General features: G+C 35.7%; 1 protein-coding gene across 7 annotated transcripts in view; it reads right to left on the bottom strand.

Annotated features, from left to right (window-relative positions):
* Positions 1–7,809: 7,809 nt before the first annotated feature.
* The window catches only part of NUP35 (nucleoporin 35), a 45,913-nt gene continuing 35,786 nt past the window's right edge, over positions 7,810–17,936 (bottom strand). For 3 of the 7 annotated variants that reach the window (XM_042994866.1, XM_042994867.1, XM_007083872.2), the window contains exons 6-9: positions 16,062–16,131; positions 14,891–15,019; positions 13,665–13,829; positions 11,980–12,608 (exon numbers count right to left, since the gene is read on the bottom strand). In XM_042994866.1, the coding sequence (XP_042850800.1) occupies positions 12,531–12,608; positions 13,665–13,829; positions 14,891–15,019; positions 16,062–16,131 (442 nt within the window). In that variant the 3' untranslated portion in view covers positions 11,980–12,530. Of the gene's footprint in view, positions 8,900–11,449; positions 11,537–11,979; positions 12,609–13,664; positions 13,830–14,890; positions 15,020–16,061; positions 16,132–17,936 lie in introns of those variants that run through there. The other 4 variants (XR_006220837.1, XR_006220838.1, XM_042994865.1 and 1 more) reach the window with 4 other exon arrangements.

Here is a 17,936-nt window from a genome sequence, read left to right as displayed (position 1 = left end):
AGTGGAAAACTGGAAACAGCCACAGGGACTAAACTAAAAAGGGAGAAAGGAGAAAGGAGAGGGTTTAAATTCCATTAAGACTGTAAACAAGGGAAGCGCAAAGGCTGCAACTCTGGAGCTCGATACCTGGCGGTGCTCTGGTGGGAAGGGCCAATCCCCAGAAACAGAGTGGGGTCCGGGAGGTTCTTGGGCCACATGGGGAAAAGCGGTTCCACTGCTGGAAGGACTTTTGGTAGAGACTGTTGAAGCCACCTGGTCCCAGCAGACCCCAGAAAACGACTGCATTCGTTGGTGCTGGAACAAGGTGGTTAAGGGTGAAGCCTGGTGCCAGATGTGGGTTGTGATTTTCCATAATCCCTGAAACGCTGCTGCTACACTGTCTTGCGAACTTTTCCTGGGGCGGGCTGGCACCTGGCTGCAGTCTCTGGGCATTGGCAGCAGCAGGGTCCAGCAAGTGTTCCTGGGTGCAGCCGACATTTGGCCATTGCTCATTCAGCCATTGCTCGGTGAGACCCTCCCACAGAGGGGCGGAGCGGGTCAAAGCCGCAGTCCTTCATAAGTAAGGGGCCGGGGAAAACAGCCACATCTGAGACAAAACTCGGGAGAGAGGTACTGCCTGGGGGCTGGTCACGGAGAGTGAAAAAGCAGGGAGTGGAGGAAAGCTGAAGACAGAGGACAGGTGAATGATTGCTGATCCGGGAGAACAGACTGGGTACCTGGGTGGCGCCATTTTCACCGCTCCTGTGATGCGCACAGGCCCCTATGAGCACGGCAAAAATCCACCCCAGTAGGCCTGTCAGCGCCATCTAGTGGAGAGTGGAGCTGTTACACTGAGTCCTGCCCAAGTGGGCCAACATGGCTCTTCAAGAACACGAGTCTCACCGCCCGCTTAGTTTATGGACTATTAAGCACTACACAGACTGACTTCTAGGGGAAAACAAAGTAATTTCAGTCCTACTTCAATCTGTTAGTAGGTTTATCTATTCAGTTTCCTTTTTTTCTCTCTTTTAAACTTTTCTTTTTCTTGAATACAGAAAGACAAAAAATTCATTTTTATGTTCAATTTTTATTAAATATATTTTTCTTTAATTTTTTACTATATTTTTGACTTTTGTGTAATTTTTTTCAAATTCTATTTTACTTCCATCATGTTATTTTAGTGTACTTCAGTGTATTCACCTTTGTAAATTTTCAAATGATTTTTTTTCGTTTCTTTTCTTCTTGAATGCAGAAAGAGAAAAACTCCATTTTTACTTTCAGTTTCTATTAAAATATTTCTTTAATGTTTTTACTATATTTTTTGCTTTTATGTAAATTTTTTCAAATTCTATTTTACTTCCATCATTTTATTTTAATCTACTACAGTGTATTCGCTTTCAAATTTTCAAATGATTTCCTTTTTTTCTTTTTTCTTTTCTTTTTCTTGAATACAGAAAGAGAAAAAAATTAATTTTTGTTTTTATTAAAAATATTTTCTTTAATTTTTTCCACTATATTCTTTACTTTTGTGTAAATTTTTTTAAATTCTTTTTTCTCAACGTTTTTTTTTTTATTTATTTATTTATTTTTGGGACAGAGAGAGACAGAGCATGAACGGGGGAGGGGCAGAGAGAGAGGGAGACACAGAATCGGAAACAGGCTCCAGGCTCCGAGCCATCAGCCCAGAGCCTGACGCGGGGCTCGAACTCACGGACCGCGAGATCGTGACCTGGCTGAAGTCGGACGCTTAACCGACTGCGCCACCCAGGCGCCCCTTTTAAATTCTATTTTACTCCCATCATCTCATTTTAGTCTACTTCAGCATATTCATTTTCTCAAATTCTCAAACGATTTCCTTCCCCCCCCTTCTTTTCTCTAATCTGTCAAAGCACTATCAACACTCAGACCAAAACACACTTAGGATCTACCAATCATTTATTCAATTTGTGTGTGTGTGTGTTTTAATTTTAATATTTTTAAAATTTTAATTCCTTTTAATTTCAATTTTTCTACATCATTAATTCCTTTTCTCCCTTCAAAATGACAAAACGAAGGAATTCACCCCAAAAGAAAGAGCAAGAAGAAACAACAGCCAGGGATTTAACCAACACAGATACAAGCAAGATGTCTGAACCAGAATTTAGAATCACGATAATAAGAATACTAGCTGGAATCGAAAATAGATTAGAGTCCCTTTCTGTAGAGATAAAAGAAGTAAAAAATGGAATGAAATTAAAAATGCTATAACTGAGCTGCAATCACAGATGGATGCAGTGGTGGCAAGGATGGATGAGGCAGAACAATCAGCGATATACAGGACAAATTTATAGAGAATAATGAAGAAGGAAAAAAGACGGAGATTAAGGCAAAAGAGCATGATTTAAGAATTAGAGAAATCAGTGACTCATTAAAAAGGAACAATATCAGAATAACAGGGGTCCCAGAAGATGAAGAGAGAGAAATAGGGGTAGAAGGGTTATGTGAATAAATCATAGCAGAAAACTTTCCTGAGGAAAGACACAGGCATCAAAATCCAGGAAGCACGGAGGACTCCCATGAGATTAAAAAAAAAAACGACCATAAACAAGGCATATCATAGCCAAATTCACAAAATACTTAGGCAAGGAGAGAATCATGAAAGCAACAAGGGAAAAATAAAGTCCCTAACCTACAGGGGAAGACAGATCAGGTTTGCAGCAGACCTATCCACAGAAACTTGGCAGGCCAGAAAGGAGTAGCAGGATATATTCAGTGTGCTGAATCAGATAAATATGCAGCCAAGAATTCATTATCCAGCAAGGCTATCGTTCAAAATAGAAGGAGAGATAAAAAGTTTCCCAAACAAAAATTAAGGGAGTTTATGACCACTAAACCAGCACTGCAAGAAATTTTAAGGGGGACTCTGTGAGGGGAGAAAAGATGAAAATATAAATAAGTAAATAAATAAACAAATAAATAAATAAATAAATAAATAAGTAAATACCAACAGCAACAAAGATTAGAAAGGACCAGAGAACACCACCAGAAACTCCAACTCTACAAGCATCATAATGGCAATAAATTCATATCTTTCAGTACTCACTCTAAACGTCAATGAACTCAATGCTCCAATCAAAAGACACAGGGTAACAGAATGGATACGAAAACAAGATCCATCTATATGCTGTTTACAAGAGACCCACTTTAGACCTAAAGACACCTTCAGATTGAAAATAAGGGGGTGGAGAACCATCTATTATGTTAGTGGCCAACAAAAGAAAGCCGGAGTAGCCATACTTATGTCAGACAATCTAGACTTTAAAATAAAGACTGTATCAAGAGATGCAGAAGGGCATTATATCATAATCAAGGGGTCTATCCACCAAGGAGACCTAACAATTGTAACATTTATGCGCCAAATGTGAAGGCACCCAAATATATAAATCAAGTAATCACAAACATAAAGAAACTCATCGATAGTAATACCATAATAGTAGAAGTCTTCAACACCCCACTCACAGCAACGGACAGATCATCTAATCAAAAACTCAACAAGGAAACAATGGCTTTGAATGACACACTGGAACAGATGGACTTAACAGATATATTCAGAACATTTCATCCTAAAGCAGCAGAATATACATTATTCTCCAGTTCACATGGAACGTTCTCCAGAATAGACCACATACTGGGACACAAATCAGCCCTCAGCAAGTACAAAAAGATTGAGATCATACCGTGCATATTCAGACCACAATGCTATGAAACTCGAAATCAACCACAAGAAAATATTTGGAAAGGTAACAAATACTTGGAGACTGAAGAACATCCTACTAAAGAATGAATGTGCTAACCAAGAAGTTAAAGAGGAGATTGAAAAGTATATGGAAGCCAATGAAAATGGTAACACCACAACCAAACCTCTCGGATGCAGCAAAGGTGCTCATAAGAGGAAAGTATATAGCAATCCAGGCCTTCCTAAAGAAGGAAGAAAGATTTCAGATATAGAACCTAACCTTACACCTTAAAGAGCTGGAAAAAGAACAGCAAATAAAATCCAAAACCAGCAGAATACAGGAAATAATAAAGATCAGAGCAGAAATTAATGCTATCGAAACCAAAAAAAAAAAAACAGTAGAACAGATCAATGAAACCAGAAGCTGATTCTTTGCAAGAACTAACAAAATTGATAAACCACTAGCCAGTTTGATCAAAAAGAAAAAGGACCCAAGTAAATAAAATCAAGAATGAAAGGGGAGAGATCACACCATCACAGCAGATATAAAAACAATAATAAGAGATTATAAGTAATTACATGCCAATAAAATGGGCAATCTGGAAGAAATGGACAAATTCCTAGAAACATATACACTACCCAACTGAAACAGGAAGAAATAGAAAATTTGAACAGACCCATAACCAGTAAGGAAATCGAATTAGTAATCAAAAATCTGCCAAAAACAAGAGTCCAGGACCAGATGGCTTTCCAGCAGAATTCTACCAAACATTTAAGGAAGAGTTAACACCTACTCTCTTGAAGGTGTTCCAAAAAATAGAAATGGAAGGAAAACTTCCAAACTCTTTCTATGAAGCCAGCATTACCTTGATTCCAAAACCAGACAGAGACCCCACTAAAAAGGAGAACTATAGACCAATTTCCCTGATGAACATGGATGCAAAAATACTCAACAAGATATTAGCCAACCAGCTCCAAGAATACATTAAAAAAATCACTCACCACAACCAAGTGGGATTTATACCTGGGATGCAGGGCTGGTTCAATATCCGCAAAACAATTAACGTGATTCATCACATCAATAAAAGAAAGGACAAGAACCATAGGATCCTCTCAATAGGTGCCAAGAAAGCATTTGACAAAATACAGCATCTTTTCTTGATAAAAATCCTTAAGAAAGTAGGGATAGAAGGAGCATACCTCAAGAACATAAAAGCCATATATGAACAACACAACACTGATATCATCCTCAATGAGGAAAAACTGAGAGGTTTCCCCCTAAGGTCAGGAACAAGACAGGGATGTCCACTCTTGCCAGTGTTATTCAACAAAGTATTGGAAGTCTTAGCCTCTGCAATCAGACAACACCAAGAAATAAAAGGCATCCAAATCGGCCAGGAGGAGGTCAAACTTTCACTCTTCGCAGATGACATGATACTGTATATGGAAAACCCAAAAGATTACACCAAAAAACTGTTAGAATTGATTCATGAATCCAGGAAAGTTGCAGGACATAAAATCAACGCACAGAAATCAGTTGCATTCCTATACACCAACAATGAAGCACCAGAAAGAGAAATCAAGAAATCAATCCCATTTACAGTTGCACAAAAAAACCATAAAATACCTAGGAATGAATCTAACCAAAGAGGTGAAAAACCTGTACACTGAAAACTATAGAAAGCTTATGAAAGAAATTGAAGAAGACACAAAAAAATGGAAAAAGATTCCATGCTCCTGGATAGGAAGAAGAAATATTGTTAAAATGTCAGTACTTCCCAAAGCAATCTACATATTCAATGCAATCCCTATCAAAATAACACCAGTATTCTTCACAGAGCTAGAACAAACAATCCTAAAATTTGTATGGAACCAGAAAAGACCCTGGATAGCCAAAGCAATCTTGAAAAAGAAAACCAAAGCAGGAGGCATCACAATCCCAGACTTCAAGCTGTATTACAAAGCTGTAATCATCAAGACAGTATCAACAGACACTCAGATCAATGGAACAGAATAGAGAACCCAGAAATGGACCCACAAACGTATGGCCAACTAATCTTTGACAAAGCAGGAAAGAATATCCAATGGAATAAAGACAGTCTCTTCAGCAAGTGGTGCTGGGAAAACTGGACAGCGACATGCAGAAGAATGAACCTGGACCACTTTCTTACACCATACACAAAAATAAACTCAAAATGGATGAAAGACCTCAATGTAAGACAGGAAGCCATCAAAATCCTCGAGGAGAAAGTAGGCAAAAACCTCTTTGATCTTGGCTGCAGCAACTTCTTACTCAACATGTCTCTGGAGGTAAGGGAAACAAAAGCAGAAATGAACTATACTGGGACCTCATCAAAATAAAAAGCTTCTGCACAGCGAAGGAAACAATCAGCAAAACTAAAAGGCAACCAACAGAATGGGAAAAGATATTTGCAAATGACATATCAGATAAAGGGTTAGTATCCAAAATCTATAAAGAACTTATCAAACTCAACACCCAAAAAACAAATCATCCATTGAAGAAATGGGCAAAAGACATGAATAGACACTTCTCCAAAGACGACATCCAGATGGCCAACCAACACATGAAAAAATGCTCAACATCACTCATCATCAGGGAAATACAAATCAAACCTACAATGAGATACCACCTCACACCTGTCAGAATGGCTAACATTAACAACTCAGGCAACAACAGATGTTGGCGAGGATGCAGAGAAAGAGGATCTCTCTTCCATTGTTGTAGGGAATGCAAGCTGGTGCAGCCACTCTGGAAAACAGTATGGAGTTCCTCAAAAAACTAAAAATAGAACTACCCTATGACCCAGCAATTGCACTACTAGGCATTTATCCATGGGATACAGGTGTGCTGTTTCAAAGGGACACATGCAACCCCATGTTTATAGCAGCACTATCAACAATAGCCAAAGTATGGAAAGAGCCCAAATGTCCATCGATGGATGAATGGATAAAGAAAATGTGGTATATATATATATATATATATATATATATATATATATATATATATATACATACACACACACACACACACACACACACACACACACACACACACATATATACACACACACACACACACACACATACATACATACACAATGGAGTATTACTCGGCAATCAAAAAGAATGAAATCTTGCCATTTGCAAGTATGAGGTGGAACTGGAGGGTATTATGCTAAGTGAAATTAGTCAGTTGGAGAAAGACAAAAATCATATGACTTCACTCATATGAGGACTTTAAGAGACAAAACAGATTAACATAAGGGAAGGGGAACAAAACAGAAGAGACTCATAAATATGGAGAACTGAGGGTTACTAGAGGAGTTGTGGGAGGGGGGATGGGCTAAATGGGTAAGGGGCACTAAAAAATCTACTCCTGAAATTATTGTTGCATTACATGCTAATTTGGATGTAAATTTTTAAAAAGTAAAAATAAAATGTAAAAAAATTGTAAGTTAAAATAATATTGATCCAACTTATTTACTAACCAGTTAATTTCCAAAACTGGATTTTGGAGTTACAACAGCTATACTTTTGTTTCATTAACATTCAAAAATCTTACCACCTCATTAAGAATTTTAACTTTCACCAGCTTTCTACATCAGGTAGAAATCCCAACTCTTTTAAAGCCTACTACCTGGACCTACAAAAAATACAATTATAGTAGTGTTTAATTTTGTGGGGGAAGAAGAGGATAGACGTTGGAATGGGGCATATGGACATTGCTGGTTAAGATTCTGTTTCTTGATGAGTGGTAGTTACAAGATTATTCACCTTATAATTCATTAAAGTGTATTTTAATGTTCTGTATTTATGTCTTATTGGGCAACTAAATGTTTCTTAAAAAGGAGAAAGGGAAAGGAAGCCAAAAGTGGTTTTGTTTTACATACAATCTAAAAAGATCAAGACCAGATATGCAGAAGACTGAGGTCAGCCACCCCACAGCCCAGTGTACAGATAGGATTCAACTGTTAGACCCAAATGAAATGGGAGGCAAGTTCCAACTGAGAAAGGAATTTTCAATGCCATAGTAAGTATATACAGTAGCAATTCTCCAGAGTCTTCATTTTTCAAAGTGCACCAAAGAGAAATATCCAGAGATTTTAGGGGCTAATACAAGGTCATAGGGTGACACTGATGAACCCAGATGTTCTCATGGTTCCTGTTAGCATGAGGCCATAAGGTCTGGTGATAAATGGAGCCCTGGCCCACCCCTGTCTAACAGTGGGCAAATCTGTCTTCCAGTCAGAGAACTCTTGATTATTCAAATAGTGTGCATTGATGGCATCATGTTCACTAAACCTGCAAGAAGGTAAGTGGCAAATACTCAAGACATCCTCTAAAGACAAATGTATGCCAGTTGGTAGGCGGTAACGCACAAAAACTTAGTTTTACTACATTGGTGAAGTTATGAAGTTCTACCACTGGGGCATGCTGAGACATCTCTCTCCAAAGAATAAATTATTGTATCTTGCTCCTACTACCACTAAAAAAGCTACAGCACTCGGCAGCCTTCTGGATTTTTGAGACAACACAAAATACATGGGGACAATGCTTTAACCTATTCCTAAGTTTCAGTGGGGCCACAGTGAGAGAGGGTACCACACCAAGTGACTTAGTAACTAATCAGTTACATAGTATATCAACCATGTCACCAAAGCTGCCCATCACAAAAGCTCAGTACTGTCAGATTCACCAAGCCACCAGCCTGGCCAGCATGGTAATAATCCATGGTACATTCAGGATGGCTCCCAAGCAGGTCCACAGGCTCCCAAGTTTCAAGAAAAAGTGGCCCAGAACTCTAAATCACTTACCTCCAAGGTACTGACACCTCTCCCTTTCACAATCTATGGCTTAATTGGAGTTCTCTACCATCAGCCAATAGGGGAAAGGAAATCCAGGCTTTATTCACAGAAGGATCAGCTTGCTGTAGGCCAACCACACTGACTGATGCCATATTAGACACAGAGTGGACTTGAAAGTAATGAGGGAAAATCCACCCAGCAGATTAAGCTTCAAGCAATGAACCTGGTCAGCACTTTGGTCATGATGTGATGTCAAATTTAATGCTCACCAAAGACTTTGTGTCAACAGCTTTCCAGTTACTTAGCTCATCTGAGCACATTCTGTGGTCCATTTCCCAGGAAGCACTCAAGGAAAACATGTTTCCTGAATTCCTGCAAACTGATATGTAAGAAGTAATTTTTATACTTCAAAACCAGTTTTGTTAGAAATAAAATATTTTGTTCATATTTTTCCTCCCAAGTATCTTAAAAGTAGTATTTGCTCCTGGCATAGTGCCATATAAGTTTTGCTCTTCTAAGTCACCTGCTGTTTGTCTAAAGCCAAATGAGAAGTTTTTACATAAGAGAACATTCTCAGGTAGGCAGGGTTTTCTTTCAATATGTAGCTCCAAGTATTTTTTTTAGCAAAGTATTCTTCATGTAATTTGTTATATATATATACATACATGTATATGTATATATATATATTATATATTATATATATTTCATTACAGAATTATGTTATAATTAAAATAAATATTTTTAAATTTGTCATTTTCCCACAAATCCTTTTTATATCTTTTCTGATTTCTAAGGCCATCCTACTTTTTGACATTCTAGTTCCCATAAGGCATTACCTGCTTTTGTGTTTAGTCTAGTTTAGTCTTCATTTCCAAATTATTCTTCCTTTTATTTCTAGTACTTTCCCAAATTTTAAAAATTCTGATTATTGGTATTCTTCCATACTTCGGATCACTTTCAAATGATAGAAGTCATTTAAAAAATTTTTTTGACATTTATTCATTTTTGAGAGAGAGAGAAAGAGAGAGAAAGAGAGAGAGAGAGAGAGAGAGAGAGAGAGAGAGACAGCGTGAGCAGGGGAGGGGAGAGAGGGAGACACAGAATCTAAAGCAGGCTCCAGGCTCTGAGCTGTCAGCACAGAGCCTGACGCGGGGCTTGAATTCTCGGACTGCGAGATCATGAACTGAGCTGACGTCGGACACTTAACCAACTGAGCCACTCAGGTACCCCAAAACATCTGAGAAGTCATTTTTAAATAACCAGGTCATAGTTTTGATCTATTATGGGCGTGCCTTTCTGATGTGCTTCCAATGTCTATATGATACTTTGTTCCTTATCCTCTTATTTTGTATAACAACTTTGCATGACTATAGTTTTTTGTTACTTATTTTTGTGTGAAATCAGCTTTTCTGAACTTTTAGGAAGAGGCTTGGTTCAGGGTAACTTTTCTAGCCTTCTCAGTTCCCAATTCTGTTGTGTTTTGTAGCATTGAAAAATACGGGAGTTTGCTTTCTTAGATTTTCCTAGCTCTTTTCTGTTCAGTTTGTTTTTTGTTTTATTATTTTATATACTTTTTAAAATGAGATATAATTGGCATGTAACATTGTGTAAGTTTATGTCATAGATGTGTTGGTTTGATAGATTTATAGGTTTTCTGGCTCTTTTTAAGTAAATGATGTGATGGAGATAAAGACAAGATAAAACACTGGATAAAAACACAAACCCAAACATAGCAAACAAGTACTTTTAGTCAGAAAGCAAACTTCATGCTCCACGAAGGTCTACAGAAATAAAATGACCTCTCAAAAGAAACAAAAAGTATAATCCTTTTACAAAAATGTATAAAACTCAAATACAAATGCTAGGGTTTAATGGGATCTAGTAGCCACAGTTCTACTTTGAATAATTGAGTTCTGTATGTTAGAAGATATAAAATAAAATCCTATTTTAAGTTGGAATAGAAAGACTTCAATATGTAAGTATCAGAATAAAAATACTCTATAACGATAAATGGATTTTCACCAGGCCAGTACAGTCCTTAGTATCACACTTCACCTCAGAGAACTAAACAAATCTTTAATGGTAGTTTGCTGTGATTTAAAAGGCATATCAATACTTTCCATACAATGTGTTTAGTTATTCTTTATCAAGAAGTATTGAAGATAAAGAGATGCTGATTACCTAGATACTTATACTACGGTGAAATACTATTTCAATTAAAGGCCTTTTCACTTAAGAGCCAGCTTAATGAGGTTCTCACTGGCCAAGGGTGATAATTTGAACAAAAGACTAATGACACCAAGTGACTAACACAGTGAATTAAAAAAAAAAAACAAAAAAAACAAAAAAATGCTCTAAGTGCATAGCGATACTGCAGAGAAAAACATTTTTTTTTTTAACTCACTGGACACCAATTAGAGTTTCCAGTGCACCAACAGTTACTCTGAAAAATAATAAAGGAAAAGGATCAAATATTTATCCTGCCATTTTGGTATGAATATATTCCATGTAACAAAATAGCCCTAGTGGGTGGAGCAAAGTTTTTATATATAAAAGAATTCCAGGTAATAAATGCAACAGAAATAATAGATTTGGAAAATCATTTTGCAAACCTTAATGAAATAATTTATTCAGGCAAATATCACTAATGTATGCTTTCAAAAACATAATGCAAGAACCTTATGAGGAATTTTCCAACAAGATGCTGGGCTTCTACCCATGTGCCCAATGACCAATTTGAGCCTCAGTAAAAGTGGGACAACCAGATTAAACACCTCTTGATTAAATATAAAGTGCAAGATACTATCAAGTATTGTTGCTCAAAAAAGAAAAAAAAGAAATCAGAATCTAATTAATCTTCCCTAGATCCAACTTTTAGGATATGGGATAAATGACAGAACAAGTTAAAGAAAGCAACTGACCACATTCAGTCTATGAGACACTGTAGGCAACTCTCACAATTCCTTCAAGAAGTCACGGTGTAAAGAGAGCAGGAGCTAATTTAGATTTCAAGATACTTAAAAGACAAAATAATCAAATATATTATGCACACCTACTCTAGACAGTGATTTGTACTAACCGACCATAAATATATTTTGGAGATAACTGGGAAATTTTTTAATGGGCTATATATTAGATATTAAGAAACTTACTAATTCTGTTAGGTATGATACTGATACTGTAATTACAAGTGGGAATGTTCTTTTTTTGATATATCCTCAAGTACTTAGATTAAAATGACATCACATCTGAGATATGCTTTAAACAAAAGGGAGAGAGAAGAAACCACTATGGCAAAATATTTATGGTTATATGGTTATTAAAGCTAGATTACAGTATGTGGAGATTCATGATGTATTTTCTCTATTTCAGCAGACACTTAAAATTTTTTAAATAGTTAATAAAATAACAAATCACTTTCAAAAAATGTTTAATATATACAATTGACAAAGTTTATTATCACGAAACTTTAGTAGGTTTTTAAAAAGACTTTTGACTTTAGAATACTGAAAGATGACAATCCATGACAGGACATATATAAACAAGGATAATTAAAATATTAAATACTATCTAAATTAAAAAACCATAATTCAAATTGGTTGATTATAATCTTTGTGTATTGTTAGGAGTTGTATAGTTTACCCTTCATGAAATTCACCCCACCAACTCATGAAGACTACAAAACCTCACCACAAATTCAATTATACAATTTACAGTAATCAATGCTGAGTTTTTTGTGCTTAAAGCATGCACTAACACAGAAAGCACAAAATCCTATTTACAGGGATTTTTTGTTTTCTTTAAAACGTATCTCAATCATCTTTTAAAGTGCAAGCTACAAATATGCTGTATCCTTAAAGAAAAAAGGCTTCTAAGAAAGTGAGAGAGAGCGATTCAGCACTGCCAAGAGTGGTTATATAACTAACCAAAGGCAAGCTGGCAGTACTGGGCTAACTCTGTTTTAGTGTAGCAGCCTCCTCCGTGGTAGGTGATTCTTAGCTCTTACTATACTACCAGCCGAACATGTACTCCATTGCTTTTGATACAAGACTTTCATCTTTTTTTGGCGTCTGTCTGTCAGAAATAACCTATTAAAAAAGCACACACAATTGTTAGGCTATAGTTTCTTAAGTATCACAGTCAATTCTAGAGTTAATGGCTAATTTAAAAGAGCCAAACAGTTAAATGCATTTGTGGTACCGAATTGTATATTTAAAGGAGAAGATAGGGATTTAGTTAGAACAACTTTATGCTTTAAAGCACAAAATCCTATTCCTTTGGCAAGACAAATTATATCTTCTCCTTATATCAGAAAAGTGAACAAACAATACAAAAGCTACAAGAGATGAGGGTTTTAAAATCCTTAGGGGTGCCTGCCTAGCTCAGTTGGCAGAGCATCTGACTCTTGATCTCAGGGACATGAGTTCAAGCCCCACACCAGGCATGAAGCCTACTATAAAAGAGACAGGACTGGCTTAAAAGAAAACCTTAATGAAAAATCCAGTCCTAGTCTCCAAATTTCATGGGAAATCAAAAGACTAAATTGTCACTATCTTACTAAATTAAAAATGTTTTATTTGCTGTTTCAGGACCTGTGTCTGTGACTAGGCAAGTTCAGAACCTGATTAAGTAGGAGACAGTAACATACTGAATGAGAGTCATAATACTTCTATCATTCTTCAATGAATATAATGAACTTTCCCTTTAAACTTTTTTGAAACAAGAAACAGTGAAATGGGAGCTAGTCAATGGTCTCTTTGATAACCACAGCTATTCCAACATCAGTGAGGTTCTTCATTTGTGATACCATCAGATTCAGTCATCAGTTCAACAAGTTTTTTAATATTCCCTCACACCAAGAGATGTTCATAAGAGAAACTTTAATGTATGCAAGTATAACTCAGAAAAAACTAAAACCTTCAAAATGTTTTAAATAATGGCAAAATTTTTTTAAAATTCAAGGTAAGTTTTCAATTGGCCAAAACTATAATTTTTAAAATAAGGAATTTAAGAATGCAAATTTATAGGGATTTCATCAAGGCAATCACGTAAGAAATATTTAATGGCACACAAATCAATCCAATGGTTAAACATGCTATGCATTTCACTTTTTCAAGTTTATCTTTATCTAATTCTTAAAATACCTGATAGTCACTAGTAGAAGCTTTGTATGCTGTAGCAAGAGGTCTCATGGTAGAAATCCTAGGAGCACTTCCAGGCTGGGTTGGTGTGCCTACAGTTTTGATTGGTGGTGTAAAGGCTAGAGGTGGAGATGACAAAGCACACCTGTCATGGTTTTCCATAACACTCTGGAGAAAGAAAGGTAAAGAACTTCCCTGTTTATAAACATAATATGCTATTATCCACTATTACACCCTACTTAAAAAGAAAAATTTATTGAAAGAGGCACACTTTATTTGATCTAATTAAACTTTCAAACAATTTTAGGCTTGATAAAGCAATACATACTTCTTAGCTAGTATTTGAGATCTAATGCTCAACCAGAAAGCTCACTTCAGTGATCTCAAACATCCTCAAGATGACTAGAGACTCACAAGAGTAAAAATCTCCTAAAAAATACTATGAAAAACCCTCAAGGGAGAAAAAAGAAGATTCTTGGGGAAATCCTGAGGGAAGTAAGGCATGAAATTCCAGTGCTACTTAGTAGCCAGGAACCCCAGATTCTCCTCTGGCCTCTACAAACATATGTTACAGCATAATATAATAATTACAGAACTCTAAAGTAACCACAGATTGTAAGAACAGGAGCTAGACCTGCTTTGTGCATTAATGTGTATATATGAGCACAGTGCCTGGTAGACAGAAGTTCATGTATAATTACTTAAGAACAATTATGATCATTTTACAAGCCATGAAGTATAAATTGTTCTCAGTATTATTTATAGGCATATAATAGTTTTTAAACATTTTAAAATAAAAATGACTAAAAAGTTTCAGCCATTAAATAGTTAACCCTGTTACCATTCATGTGAAGTATTTCATTTTGAAAGAACAGCATTCCTTTGAAGTATTTAAAGATTTTTATGTTGCTTTTGCACAGGAGAATGAGCTAGAAGTTAGGAGACCTAAAATCTAGATCTTGCCTTTAACAACTCTAGATAAGTTACCCAAGTCCCATTGGCCTCTTTATCTATAAAATGAAGGAGTCAGGATGGATTACCTCTAAATTCTAAAGTCCCATGACTAAAAATTTAGCTTCCCATGAAAACAATACTATAACATCATCATATTTTACGAAGTAAGAAAAAGGGGCACAGTGAAGCAAAGTGACATAACTGCCAATGTCTATACTTAGACATGTACTCTTCATACAGATGAAGCCATTTTCCTTACATCAGCAATAACTTACTTTATCTATACATGGTTTTACACCAATCATGATGGACTCTCCAAAAATCCTTCCATCTTTGCTTAAGGCTTTCCGAGCCTGCAGTTTAGATTGATAACGAATATGCATCCAATTTCCTGTGTTAGACATCTGCAAAGAATGAAGTTGTCCCTTAAAACATAAAATATATAAAACCTAACCATGAATTTTATTAGAAAATACAAAGATAAGGAGATATATATGCTTCTACTTTTTATTTGATGCCCCATAACAAACTGAATGCTAGGATTCAACAAAAATCCTATTAAACAGTTTCAATAATTTCTACCTCTCAATTCTCCAATATAAAGAATACGTGGCAAAAATTCTCTGAAAGTAATTCTCAAAAGATAATTGTTTCTTATAAAAAGATCTTACTGGGGAGCCTGGGTGCCTTGGTCGGTTAAGCGTCCGACTTCGGCTCAGGTCATGATCTCACGGTCCGTGAGTTCGAGCCCCGCGTCGGGCTCTGTGCTGACCGCTCAGAGCCTGGAGCGTATTTCAGATTCTGTGTCTCCCTCTCTCTCTCTGCCCCTCCCCTGTTCATGCTCTGTCTCTCTCTGTCTCAAAAATAAATAAACGTTAAAAAAAAATTTTAAAAAAATAAAATAAAAAGATCTTACTAACCCTTGCTATGAAATTGTTAAAAATTGTATTCATCAATGTTATTTCTGTAGGAATTAAGTCAATCCCTGATAACAGAAAAAAGATTTGTTATTTATAACTTGTTATAGGTAAGACAAGGTAAGATACTTGTTTTTAAAAAGCTCTCTACAAGCTAAAAACGCCCTATGAACTCTGTAAATAAGGAACTTCTCTTTTCTTTCATCTCCAATAAAACAAGCGGATACTGGAAGACAGTTATATAATATTTGGTGTAATTTTTGTTAAGAGACTATGAAGCATTTAAGGAAAGAGGGGGGGAGCATGAAATTCTCGCTCTCTTATCTTCTTTCTTTATCCCTTTTATTAACTACTATGCAACCTCTAGCCTTCTAGACTGCAACAGACATATTCAATGAAAACTTAAAAAAAGAAAGAAAAACTTTTAAGTTTGGAAAAAAGCAGACAATATTCAGGAGCAAAGTCTCCCTCAATTCACAGCTTCTCTTTCTTCACACTAAATCTTGAACTGAAAAGAAGTAAGCCTTACCACATGTTTTAAGATATTCCCATACTGTGCAAATTGTAATAATATATAGGAAGCAGATGCTTGAGGAAACCTGAAAAAAGAGTTGTCCAAACAGTCAACTTCCATAATAAATACAAATGCAAATTACCCTACGTATAAGTATTTCAAGATAAGTTTCCCCCAATGGACTAGAATATTAATAGGAGATCCCTGATCATTCTGTTTTCCTCTGTATCAGCTAAATATATCATTGCCCATTACTCAAAAGCAAATATGTTAAAATTAGTTTTGACTCAGTCATTCTTCCCCAACCCCAGATTCCACATATGAAATCCCTAAAATTCTACTCTCACTGCCATTATCACACTCTTAGAAAAGAATTATCATGTCACAGCTATGTATATAATTTATTCTACGAGGGCATATATGCGTGTGTCTATGTGTGTGTGTGAAATACTTAGGTATACTACAGCTATTAAAAGGAAAAGAATTTTAAATTATATGGTCATATTATTTACACACTGAGTACCAACTGAAAATTCAGAAGTTTAGTTCTAAATAAAAATGAAAATCAATACCAGCATCATTAGTATAGAAACATTTAAAAGGGTGGTTACCAAGATTTTAATAGCCATATATCTCTGAAAATTTTTAAGTGATTTTTCTTTTTTTCTTTATAAAGTTCCTTATGGTTTAAAAATATTTTATGAGGTGTTATTACTTTTATAGTCCAAACAATGAAGCTATTTTAAGTTGAAAATCTGGAGTTTCCTTAACCAGTAGCTTTAGTTATCGAGAGGTTGCATTCAGTACTGAAATTTTATTTTATGTTATGTATGTTTGGATATAAAATTTCTAACCTCAAAGAAAAGCAACAAATGAGGCAAAGTGCCTACAAAGAAGAGCTGAAGAAAATAAAAATGAAAGAGAAATAATGGTTCCAAGAGAGGGGAGGTACTTGAAAAATAAAATGTAATTCTAAGACTCTACGACCACTTTGAGTGGAAACATTTCAATACCCTATAAAAGAACCACCCCAAAACAACGAATGATATATCATGATGACCTTGAGTCAGTAGGAAAAAGTTAAATTATCAAAGAACACATATATTTTAGATGTACTATCCTATAAACAGTCAAAATAAAATATTTTATCTCTTAGAAGAAAACATTTCAGTTCTCGCAATCAAACTCATACAGAGGGTTACTAAAACATAAAACCAACAGAAAGTTAATAGGTGGAAAAGTGTGTATCTTAAAAATGAAGAAAAAGACTAGCAGAAGATATTCAAGTAATTTATCCAATTACTACGGAATCTTAAAAGTGACACATTACTGAGCCTGACAGACGGGATGGGACACCCAAATTCAAAAACACAGCCATGTTGTGAGAGAGTATGAAAATTTAAACACAAAAAAGAAAAGAAAAAAGTCAAAAAGCCATCCAATTGCTATGAGCTATGCATGGGCTTTCTGGGAATAAAGGAAAGCAATGATCTTGCTTTTTTACCTAAACAGAATCAATAATACATAGACTCTCTCTGGAAGGTTACACAAAAAAACAGGTGGCAATTACTGCCTTAAAAGGGAGAAAAACTGTAGTTGGGGACACAAGTGGGAAGGAAAACTTTTCATTGTATATTCTTTTACATTTACTTTTGAATTTTAAATTTTAAATAAACTGAATGTACATAGTCTATTCAAATGCACTAACATTTACTGTGCATTGTTCTTTCTTCAAGAAGCTCAAGTGTTATTGTTATATTTTTTACCCCAAAACTAAATATAGTAAGGTCCAATATCAGTATGACCTATCACACTTTCAGAAGGAAACCTTATGTAGCATGGCATGAACAGTAACAACTTAAAAATCAAAAGACCTAAGGTTTTTTGCTG

The sequence above is a fragment of the Panthera tigris genome, chromosome C1 (assembly GCF_018350195.1).
Source record: "Panthera tigris isolate Pti1 chromosome C1, P.tigris_Pti1_mat1.1, whole genome shotgun sequence".
Taxonomy (NCBI): domain Eukaryota; kingdom Metazoa; phylum Chordata; class Mammalia; order Carnivora; family Felidae; genus Panthera; species Panthera tigris.
This window is presented reverse-complemented; position numbering and strand designations above follow the sequence as displayed.